The 12,142-nt window shown below is 34.9% G+C and overlaps 2 protein-coding genes across 8 annotated transcripts in view; both read left to right on the forward strand.

The window, feature by feature from the left end:
* SENP7 (SUMO specific peptidase 7) overlaps positions 1 to 12,142 on the forward strand; it is a 165,409-nt gene that overhangs the window by 144,588 nt on the left and 8,679 nt on the right. For all 7 annotated transcript variants that reach the window (XM_047876611.1, XM_047876613.1, XM_047876614.1 and 4 more), the window contains 4 exons: positions 1,415 to 1,464; positions 1,559 to 1,627; positions 2,737 to 2,887; positions 4,914 to 6,670. In XM_047876611.1, the coding sequence (XP_047732567.1) occupies positions 1,415 to 1,464; positions 1,559 to 1,627; positions 2,737 to 2,887; positions 4,914 to 5,051 (408 nt within the window). In that variant the 3' untranslated portion in view covers positions 5,052 to 6,670. The remainder of the gene's footprint in view (positions 1 to 1,414; positions 1,465 to 1,558; positions 1,628 to 2,736; positions 2,888 to 4,913; positions 6,671 to 12,142) is intronic.
* Positions 5,067 to 12,142, forward strand: part of IMPG2 (interphotoreceptor matrix proteoglycan 2) — an 85,513-nt gene continuing 78,437 nt past the window's right edge. Inside the window, exons 1-3 of the mRNA XM_047874020.1 lie at positions 5,067 to 5,151; positions 7,791 to 7,868; positions 9,799 to 10,050. Coding sequence (XP_047729976.1) covers positions 5,067 to 5,151; positions 7,791 to 7,868; positions 9,799 to 10,050 — 415 coding nt within the window. The remainder of the gene's footprint in view (positions 5,152 to 7,790; positions 7,869 to 9,798; positions 10,051 to 12,142) is intronic.

Below are 12,142 nucleotides of genomic sequence, written 5' to 3' on the forward strand. Positions count from 1 at the left end.
TCTTTATAGATATGAAAGAAGGAATCTTTTCTATTGTTACTTTTTAGTTTTTATTTCATTTATTTCCACCCTGGTCTTTATTATTTCTTTCCTTCTACTACCTTTGGGCTTTGTTGGATCTAACTTTTCTAGTTTCTTTAGGTGTAAGGTTAGATTGTTTATTTGAAATTTTTCTTATTTGTTGAGGTATGCCTATATCACTATAAACTAACCTCTTAGAACTGCTTTCCTAGCATCCCAAAGATTTTGGGCTAATGTGTTTTCATTTTCATTTGTTGCCATGTAGTTTTGTGATTTCCTCCTTGAGTTCTTTGTTGACCCATTGGTTGTTTAATAGGTTTAGTGTCCACATTTTTAGGTTCTGTTAACTTTTCTTTTTCTTTTTTCTTTTTTTGAATGTTTATTTGTGAGAGAGAGAGAGTGACAGAGCAAGAGCGGGGGAGGGGCAGAGAGAGAGGGAGACACAGAATCCAAAGCAGGTTCCAGGCTCTGAGCTGTCAGCACAGAGCCTGAGGCGGGGCTCAAACTCACCAGCCATGAGATCATGACCTGAGCCGAAGTCAGACACTCAACCGACTGAGCCACCCAGGCACCCCTAACTTTTCTTTTATGGACTTCCAAACTGTTATGTATGGTCTAGATTTGGTGTCTTAATTGATTAAGGTAGGCACCTAGCGATTTTTTTTTTTTTTTTTTTTTTGTATGTATAGACAGTAGCAGCCTTGCTATCCTGGCAGAGGCTTATGTCTTTACTGTTACTGGTATAGGGTGGGCAGAAGAAAGGAAGTTTCCTTTTCTGTTCTAACAGTGGCACAATAGGAGACCTTCTTGCTTGTACAACAGTCTTCCCAAATTAAGTTCCTTAGACCAACTGTTGTAAGATGCAGAGTATGATAAAAAGGATTGTAAGGTCAGTTAAGTTGGTTAAACTCTGTGTCCTATTCATCTCTTAAAGATTCACTGTTACATTAGAATAATAAAGGTACTAAGAAGTTATGCATTAAAGAATTCTGCTTAAGTTTGGCCTGTTGTTTCCCAGATTTGTCTCCAGTGACATCATACATTGAGTTAGAGAATGTATGTAAAGGCAGGTTAAATTAACTTGTTTATCTTTGCTTGAGATGGTAACTCTGAATAGAAGTAATTAAAGTTCTAGGTTGTTTTTTAGGCTATGTCAAAGTTCTAGAACTTCTTGAAACTACATGTAAAAGTATAAGATACTGTTTCACTAGTATAAGAAAATAAATCAATGAATTTCTGAAAAAACAACATTGGCTCACTTTAGATGATGAAAAGGACTCTTACTTGAAATTTTAATTTCAGAGTATTTCAAACATTTTAAAGATTAACTGAACACTAATGTATTCAAACTGGTTTTAATTGCAAAGCCATAAAAATTCCTGTTTTATTTCAGAGTACCGAGACAAATATATCAGTACCAGTACCAAAGAAAATGTGTAAAAGGTATGTACATGCTATAATAATAGTTTTATCAGATATTTAAGTTTAATTCATGTACAAGTATGTACATCTTGATTTCTTCTTTTGATTTTCATAGGCCATGCATTCTCATACTAGATTCCTTGAAAGCTGCTTCTATACAAAACACAGTTCAGAATTTACGAGAGTAAGTAATGACAATTTTTCTCTCAGTCTGTTATCTAAAATCTCAATAATTTTGAAGCTACGATATTTAAGAATTACTGAAAAGACTGTATCAGGAATTATATTTTATTATGTATTTACATGAGGTCTACAATCTAATCAATAATAAACATCCCCTATTGTATGTTAATATTAAAGCACTAATATTTCTCAGATAATAACTTGTATATATTGAAAGTAAAATCAAAATTTGTATTCATAACTGAACAAAAAGCATAATTTTACAAAGGAGTGTTGCAGCTATTAGTGGTTATCAAAAGTATCATTTTAGAGAAAATAAGAACTCTTTCACCTTTTTATTACTTCTGTGTGTATATATTGGGGAGCCTGGCTGTCTCAGTTGTAGAGCAAGCGTGTGACTCTTTTTTTTTTTTTTTTTAAATTTTTTTTTCAACGTTTATTTATTTTTGGGACAGAGAGAGACAGAGCATGAATGGGGGAGGGGCAGAGAGAGAGGGAGACACAGAATCGGAAACAGGCTCCAGGCTCTGAGCCATCGGCCCAGAGCCCGACGCGGGGCTCGAACTCACGGACCGCAAGATCGTGACCTGGCTGAAGTCGGACGCTTAACCGACTGCGCCACCCAGGCGCCCCCAAGCGTGTGACTCTTGATCTCAGGGTCTTGAGTTTAAGCCCCATGTTGAGTGTGGAGCTTACTCAAAAAAAAAAGGGGGGTTGGTATTTGTGTGTGTATATAAGTGTGTGAGTGTATATGTATGTGTGTAATTTTGTAATTACTGTAGGATCTGGAAACAACTGGGAACTCAAGTTTTAAAGTAATTTATTAGTTTAGTAATTAACAAATTTAGTAATTTGTTAGTAATATAAATGAGCTTATGTGTGTGAGTTATGAAAGTTGGATTGTTGAAAAAAGTCTAGCTTTTAGTTAGAAACTCAGATGATTTTCTTTTAAATAGCAACCCTTGAAGCCTCACATATTATAATTTGTACTGTTAAACTTGGAAATTTGACTTGAGGCAACACATTTGGTAGCAAATATTTTCCATCTTTGTGTTGAATAATAGTAAAGAGATTTCTACTAGAGTCACTCTACTTTTTTGATGATTCAAGGTATTTAGAAGTAGAGTGGGAAGTTAAACGAAAAACTCATCGTGAATTCAGCAAAACAAACATGGTGGACCTATGCCCTAAAGTTCCTAAACAAGATAATAGCAGTGATTGTGGAGTATATTTACTGCAGTATGTGGAGAGCTTCTTTAAGGTATGTAAAAATTCTTTATTCACAGTTACCAGCATATAATTACAAATTACTGGGCAAACAAAGAAGCAAAATATTACAGGTAATCAAGAAAGAAAAAGTAAATCACATATAATCCAGATATTAGAGTTATTTAATGGATAAGAACTTTAAAATGATTTGAATAATACGTTAGAGAGAATAGAGTGAACAAAATGGATGAAAAGATGGAACCTGCTAAAAAAGATCACGTGGGTATTCTACAGCTAAAATTTCATAATAATATATCTGAAATTAAGAATTTATTGGCACTGGGGTGCCTGCATGGCTCAGTTGGTTAAGCATCCTTCTTCAACTCAGGTCATGATCTCAAGCCCCGTGTCGGGCTCTGTGCTGACAGCTAGCTCAGAGCCTGGAGCCTGTCTTCAAGATTCTGTGTCTCCCTCTCTTTCTGTCCCTCCCCTGCTCAGGCTGTCTCTCTCTCTCTCTGTCTCAAAAATAAATAGAACATAAGAAAAAAAAAAGAATTTATTGGGACTTGTGATGAATACTCGGCGTTGTATGCAAGTGATGAATCACTAAATCCTACACCTGAAATTAATATTGTACATATGTTAACTAACGAATTTAAATAAAAACTTGGAAGAAAAAACAGGAACTTATTGCTTGAGTTTAATAGCAGACTTGGATGTAGCAGAAGACAGGATTAGAATTTAAAAAAAAAAAAAGAGCAATAGAGGCACCTGGGTGGCTCAGTTGGTTAAGCATCTGGCTCTTGATTTTGGCTCAGGTCACAATCTCACAGTTTGTGGGTTCAAGCTCCACGTTGGGCTCTGCACTGACAGTGTGCAGCCTGCTTGCGATTCTTTCTCTCTGCCCTTCCCCTGCTCACTGTCTCTCTCTCAAAATAAATAAACTTCCATAAATGAGTAAATAAATAACAAATAAATAGGGCAATAGAAAGTATTCAACTGTATTTGAGAGAGAAAAAAGAACGTAAAGAACAGAATAGACAAGTGTGATGTGAGTAAAAAATTTGAATTTACATGTAATTGGAGTTCCAGAAAGATTAGGTTGGAAGAGAAAGGCAGAATTTGAAGGAAAAATTTCAAAACTAAAAGACCCATATATTCAAGAAGCTCAGAAAGCCATAAGCTAGATGAGTACAGTGACAAGCATGAGTGTTCTTTTCTAGCTCATCAGCCATGCTATAGGTAACAGTATTGAAGACATTTTAAAAGCAAGGGACCACTCTTTGCTTTTTAAACCGTCAGCTCATTACTTCAGTCATTACCAGGGTTACTTGTGAGGCCCCTCTCCTCTCTCTGGAGGTCAGGGAGGCGAGACTGAAAGTTCCAACTCTCTAATTACATTGTTGGTTGTCTTGGCAACCAGCCCCATTTTTTTTGGTGTGGTGTTACGAAGGTGGGTACAGAAGCAGGGTATTTTTGACTAGAAGCTTGCTTGGAAAATTCTTTTTTTTCATATTTATTTTCTTTATTCTGAGAGAGCATGAGTGGGTGAGAGGCAGAGACAGAGAGACAATCCCTAGCAGGCTCTGCACTGTTAGTGCAGAAGCCAGCACGGGGCTCCTTACCACTCCCTGCCCAAACCATGAGATCTTGACCTGAGCCGAGATCAAGATTTGGACAATTAACTGACTGAGCCACCCAGGTGCCCCTTGCTTGGAGAATTCTTAAAGGTACTTTCAGCATGTGAGGGTTATAGTATACAGTTGGAACTTTTGATATAATTGGGGAGGAATGATAATATATAGTTTTAGGTGAATTGTATAGTATGTGAATTCTATCTCAGTAAAGCTGCTATTTTAAAAAGTTAGCAATTTTTCAGGGTGCCTGGCTGGCTTAGCCAGAAGAGCATGTGACGATCTCAAAGTCATGACTTTGAGCCCCATGTGGGGTGTAGAGAGGACTTAACTTAAAAATAAAAAGCTAAAAAAAGTTAGGAATTTTTCATTTCTTGTAAAATGAAATTAAAACAAGTTTGAATTGTCCTGCTAAAGGGATTTCATTTTCTTTTCTCTCATTAGGATCCTATTGTTAATTTTGAACTTCCAATTCATTTGGAGAAATGGTTTCCTCGTCATGTAATAAAGACCAAACGGGAAGATATTCGAGAGCTCATTTTGAAACTTCATTTACAGCAACAGAAGGGCAGCAGTAGCTAGTTAATCTGTACAAACATGACACAGATGTCCTATAAGATTACTGGAAAGCTGCTTACCAGCATTTGTGTTAGTCAGCTCACAGAGAAGAAAATAACTTGTGGTAGTTTTATAAGTCATTGAACATTATTTAAAATAAATAAGATATATTATTAGATTGTTGGGATCTGGTAGATGTAGTGGAAAATGGGGGTGATATAGAGAAACTTATTAGAAATTAAACTTTCACAAATATTTGATATTTTTCTGATCAAATTTGCTTCTGATTATGCAATAGCATATGTAAATGTGGGAATGTTTTTGTAGATAATAAAACCAAGTGATCTGTACTTCCATATAACTGGGAGTTGAGGGGAGTTAGGTCCTCCCTGGTGCCAGCCCCAGTGCTTGTCACATTTGTTGACAAGTCACATTATATTGTAATACTATTCTTTGCGGCTCAAGCATGCAATATGAATACTATGTATTTTTTTAAAGAAGAATTTAGTATTAAGGCTTCAGAAAATGCCATTTACGGCATCCTTTCTGTATAGTGTAAAAGAAGACATGATGTTAGGAAGATGATTGAAATTGACTCTTTCAAAGCGCAGCTTATTTTTCTCAGTTGCTAAATGGAATTGTTACTCTGCTGTGATTGTTACATGTTTTCTTTTTCTTTTGATGTCATATATGGGGATCTGGGAAATTAGTTCATTCATTCAGAATGAAATTTGGAACAAAAAAAATTTAGCTACCCAAAATAGGTTTTTACAATGACATATGTAGCTCAACATAGTTCTTTGAGGTAATAGCTATATCAATATTGACTTCTATCCTATTCTGATATCCTAGAATATACGTATACACTTTCTGTAAGTATCAAAGATAAAATTGATGTCCTCATAACTTTAATTAAAGAATACCCTCAAAATCTTATTTATTAATTGTTAGAACTAAATATATAATTTTATAGCTCTGTTTACCCAGTATTTATCTGCAAAGTCAGATTGCTCGAATTGCTTTTATATTTTTAAATTGTAGTTTTTAGAGACCTATGATCCCTATGAAGCATAAGTTTTTATTAAATGTTTAGGGAACAGTTTTGAATTCATGTGATGATGGTGGTATTATATGTGATTAAACACTTTGCAACCTTTTAATGTTATCAGGAAAATTTTGAGGGGACAATTATATTGTATTTTCTCAGATTAAAAAACCATGTTTTTTAAGAATATTATTTTAATCTTCTGTTTTAAGTATCTCTTGGATTTATATTGTTAACTGTATATAAGGCAGTGAAGCAAAGGCAATTTAAGATGAAGCTAAAAATTGGAACATTTTATTTCAAAATCATGTGAATTTGAAGTTGTCAGTTAAGCCTCAGTATTTTTGAATTTTTGTTAATCTTGTCACCATCTTTATATTGTTAAAGATATTTGTCTTTTGGGGATTTCTCAGAAAGATGATTATAATTACATGATTTTATTCCCAGTATGTGTGTGTATGGGAGGGGATTTTTTTAAAATGACTATTAATTATTTTGTACATCTAACTTTGGGAAAGCAAGTATGTAATACATCTTCATATGACTTCTTAACTTTTGTGTTTGTATGTTTTTCAAAGGTACCACTGTCCTTTATCATGTTTTAAAGATTGTTTAAAATTCATTTTCCTAAATTCATGTGGAAATAATGTGTTGAGAATATCAACATTTTATATTAAACATGTTTCCAATTCATCAAATTAAGGTGTAATTTTCCTTTCTTAAGAATCATGAGCCATTCTTAGAAATAAATTGTTGAATTTATAATACCCAGTGCATCTCCAATAACTGATGGTTAGATGAATTTTTCTTTCTGCCTTAACAAGCATATAGTTAATTTGATTGTTCAGGAGACATTTTTGGAGCATGTACTATTAGCAGGCAGTTTGCTAGGTACAAAACAATGAACCACAGCTTTTATTCCTGAGTCATTTATAGCTAATGGGAGAAATGGACATATGCATAGTTTTAATATTACTGGTAAAAACGATCATAGAGTTTCTTGGGGGCTCAGGAGGGAATTCAGCCTTGCTGCATGTGTGTGTGTGTGTGTGTGTGTGTGTGAGAGAGAGAGAGAGAGAGAGAGAGGTGGCGGGGGAGAGAGAGAGTGAGATGTGGTAGAGAGGTAGTAAGACGGTTGTCACTGGACAGGGAAAGTCTTCCTAGAGAAGATAATATTAATTTTAATTTGCAACTCTTGGGATAAACAAAAGTGGTAGCTTTTTTTTGTGTGTGTGTCATATCTAATCACTTAACTAGGATTTAGGAAAAGTTTAATGCCTCTTATAATCAGTTTGTTTTCTTTTTATGTTACGGGGGAAATAGGGTTCTTGTCATACAGAGCCATTTCTAACCTGGTTCTAATCTATGTGCTGTCCTCATCTTTCCACTGTCACCTGCTTTTTAATTCTATAAAATTACTCATTTATGCTGTAATTGCTTTTGGCTTAATACCAAGCTTAAGCCTTTTACTCATAGCAAATTATCTTGGGTTTTCTTTCTTTCAGTAATGTTTATTTGGAAATGTGCTGAACTAAAATAAATATGAAATGTCATCTGTATTCAGTATTTTTTTTTTTTAATTGTGAAAACGACCTGTAATTGTTGAACTATGTCTGGACTGGGAGAACTGTGAGTGGACTTGTATACTCTGAAGGCTTGCTTGACTGGAAGTATATAAAACCTTATGGGAAATCATAGGCTTTTCCTTCCTTCTGTAGAGTCTCTTGTAACTGAACTTGATCTTGTGGAAATTTGGGAACATTGTCCAGGAGCTGCTAAAAGACAAACTTCTGTGGGTATGTGGCTTCCCTGTCTACACCCACCTACCTGGTCTCTTTTCTTAAAACTGAGTACATCCCTTTGAGGGCTGAAGAAATCGGGGTTGACTATTTTAGAATTCTCAAGAGAAATGTGCTTTAAATCTTTACAAAACTTTTCTTTTTTCAGGGGCTCCTGGTGGCTCAGTCGGTTAAGTGTCCAACTTTGGCTTAGATCATGATCTCACAGTTCATGAGTTGGAGCCCCGCATTGGGCTCCCTGCTGTCAACACAGAGCCTGCTTCATATCCTCTTCTCCTCCCCCACTAATGTGCGCGCGCGCGTGCGCGCACACACACACACACACACTGTCTCTCTCTTTCAAAAATAAATAAAAACAAAACTTTTTTTTCTTTTTTTAGAGAACTTCTCCAAAGACACAGGACATAAGATGTAAATCCAGTGCTATTTGATAGTAAATCCTAGCTTCCACAGGGACTTTGACTAGTTTAATTGCTTTTTACTAGGTTTGTTTGATAAAAACAACTGCTCTAATACAAAGAATTTTATCTAGTCCCATGGTGGTAAAAGTTATCCTTTGTTGGTTGCGAGTTCCTCATGTACATAAACATTCTGGGCCTCATGTTTAATAGCTAATTAAGCAACACAGTTATCACGTGGCTGTCATTAATACTGTATGATTAGTATGTGCCAGGCAGTATTCTAATAGTGCATTTTCTGTGTATTAACGAATTTAATCCTCACAGCAGTTCTATCATGAGTTAGCTTTATCTTCCTATCCCATTTTCTATAAAAGGAAGAAGTTATTAAGTGGTTATAGCCAAAGATTTTCAAATTTCTAACCAAGGAGAGAGATTTGAAAGACAGTAACTATGACAAAACTAGAGCTAGTTTTGTGTGTAGCTCTGTATTTCTGAAGTAGATAGGTATAGTGAGTCTGGGCTTACAAACTATATGTTTACAAATAACAGGCCCTAGAAAAACCCAAAGTACATGTGAATCTATCAGGTTCAACTAGTAGATTCAGAAAAATTGTAAAGCTCAGTGAATTATATGTGAAACATTATTTTTAAGTGGACTGTCTGGTAATGGCAAAGAACGTGTTTGTAAAGAGCTTAGCTGACTGGATTAGAATAAAGAAATTGTCTCTCTCCATCTGTTCTAATTAGCTTATCTCTTCTGCTTTCATAGTGTGCTGCTTCTTTCAGAAAAGAAGTGAGAGGTATTTTGAAAGGACACCATTTTTATTTAAGCTAATTTATAATGGTTTTGGAATGGTTGTCAGTTTTCAAAGATAAACTTTGAAATGTTAGACCTTTTCTATAATAACTCGTTACTGGAAGTTTCAAGGCTTTTTTGGGTGCTCAAGGATTTTGGCCTCTCCTTATTCCTTTGATTTTGGCCCAAATGATTATGTTTCCTCATTTTGGGAAGATTTCTCTGGGTATTTTGATATTTGTCGTGATAGAAGGAAACCTTCCATCATTAACAGGTATTTAAAAAGCTTTGTAATTTTAATTTTTTATTTTTCTTTATATCTCTAGTGTATTCTCTTTAACATTATTTAATTTAATATGACCATTGTAAGAACTTGAATCAAATACTACTCTGTTAGGCTTTGATATTGCTTCATTTAAACTTTTAAAATCTCTCAATATTTTTGGTTTTCCTTTTCATTAGTAATTTCTTCTTCAGACTTACTTCCGCTTATTTCTTGTATTGAAATTGGATGTATAGTTGATTGTAACAACTAAGAATCTTGAAATAAAGGAGTAGGAATTAGATAGAGAAAAGATTGCTCACTCCTCCCCTCTTAAGTATGCATGTTTACAATTTGAGCATTGACTTCAAAATTCAAATGTGGCACAAAAGTCAGTTTTTCTTTGTTACTTTTCATTCTGTATCTTCATTCATTATCAGAAGACTTGTCTATGCTTTCACTATGTAGCACAAACCTACATATCTTTAGAAGATATCCAAGAACCCAAGAGTGCAGTTTCTTTTCGCCTGACTGACAAGGAATCCGGGGAGCCTTCTCATTCTACTGAAAAGAAACTACTTTCGGACCACAGAGAAGCTGAGAAACAGTGGTTGCTCAGAAGAAGGCGATCTATCCTGTTTCCTAATGGTGTAAAAACCTGCCCAGATGAAAGCATTACAGAGGCTGTGGCAAAGCATGTAAAGTACTTTAAAGTACGAGGTAAGTGAACATCCAAACCTTGGGACTCCGTGATGAAATTCAAACATACTCCTAGCATGTTGTTGTATCTTGTTAAAATTCAGAGTATGTGATAATTTAGACATGGAGCCAAATATTATCTTTCTCTTAGCTATGGAAAAAGGACTTGCTATAAGTATAGTATTTATATAGCTTCAGAGGAAAGTTTGCATTAAGAGAGGGAATGGCTTAAATCTTTGAAGCACTTCAAAAATACCAGTTTATGTTACTGGAAGATTTAACTATTTTTACTTCTTAATTAAGTAATTAGTCTAAATATGCCCACAAAATGTATTTACCATGGTATACTTACCTATTTGGCTAATTAGTTACTTTATGTACATGAAAATATAATACATGTCTATATTTTATAGTTTAGACATTCTGCAGATTCATGCTGGTTATACTCTGGTTGGTACACATAAACCTTATATCTAAGATGATGACAACTCTCACAATAGACCCTAAAGCAACAGAACTAGGATTTTATTTTTAATTTAACAGTATTATTCTTGATTGAATACTTTTTCATTAGGTGAATTCATTCTGTTTCTTAAATTTACTATCTTAAATTTACTAACCAAAATTGCTTAATTGACCATAATATGTCCCTCAGATTTAAACGATTCTCAAACTTTGCTTTTTTGCTGCTAAAGAGACAATGTGATACGATGGATGTGATGCTAGTAAACTAAAGTGGAGGTGGATGATTAAATGATAGTGAAATGAGGCTAGTTCATTTATGTATGTTTTCAACAAATGTTTGTGGGGCACTTGCCGTTTTCCATATGTTGGGCTCTATGAACCTTCAAGTCTAAGCTGCTACTTTATCTTCTCCTTTTTTATTTTCCTCCGTCTTGTCCTTCCCCTCCCCCTCCTCCTCCGTCACCAAAGCAAGCGATTGATTGATTCATTCATTCATTTATTCATTTCAGAGCTAGTGTTTTCTGTTTTAAGTTGTTATTTAAATTCCAGCTATTCAACATACAGTACAGTATTAGTTTCAGGTATACAATTTATGCGATTCAACACTTAACATACAGCACCCAGTTCTCATCAGAACAAGTGCACTCCTTAATCCCTATCTCCTATCCCCCTACCTATCTCCCTACTGGTAACCATCAGTTTGTTCTCTATAGTTAAGAGTCTGTTTCTTGGTTTGCCTCTCTCTTTTTTAACCTATGCTTATTTGTTTTGTTTCTTAAGTTCCACATATGAGTGAAATCACACGGTAATTTGTCTTTCTTTGACTACCTTATTTTGCATAGCATAATACTCTCTAAGCAAGTGTTTTTAAAATAAAGTAATACCAGATATTACATATATAAAATTTTTTTGTTAAAATAATTTTTTAATGTTTATTCCTTATTTTGAGAGAGAGAAAGAGAGACCGAGTGTGAGCGGGAGTCAGGCAGAGAGAGAGGGAGACAGAATCCGAAGCAGGCTCCAGGCTCTGAGCTGTCAGCACACAGCCTGACGCGGGGCTCGAACTCACAGACTGCGAGATCATGACCTGAGCTGAAGTTGAAATCTTAACCAACTGAGCCGCCCAGGCACCCCTAATTTTTTAAGTGCCACTGTATTAACACATTTTTTAAGGAGTGTATTTACAACTCTTGATTACACTGTGAGATTATCAAACATTACTAAGCAATAAGCTTCCCTTTTACTTTTGTAATGGAAATCCATTGATTCTGACTTTTGTGTATAGGGCAAGTGCCAGAAGTGGCAAATTCCAAAGAGAGTGGGAAGAGAATAAAAGACTGAAGATGAATGGGGATGACAGCTCATAACTTATCAAAACGTTATTTCTATTGCCTTGGTTTTTCCTTTTAAAATAAATAGATCAGAATATCTAGGTAGATGCTGGGTAAGTGGTGAAGAGGAAATAACCATTTAAGCAATGTGGTTATATCTTTTAATTTCTTTGCTCTGATGTTTATAAATTCAAGAGATACTATTGAAAAAGAAGCCAACAAAAAGAAAAGCATTCCTAGAGTAATTGATTTTAAAATACAGATGCTATGAATGGGACCATTAGAAAGGGACCTCACAGACCTAAAAGACTCGGCAC

This window comes from Prionailurus viverrinus, chromosome C2, assembly GCF_022837055.1.
Source record: "Prionailurus viverrinus isolate Anna chromosome C2, UM_Priviv_1.0, whole genome shotgun sequence".
Classification (NCBI taxonomy): domain Eukaryota; kingdom Metazoa; phylum Chordata; class Mammalia; order Carnivora; family Felidae; genus Prionailurus; species Prionailurus viverrinus.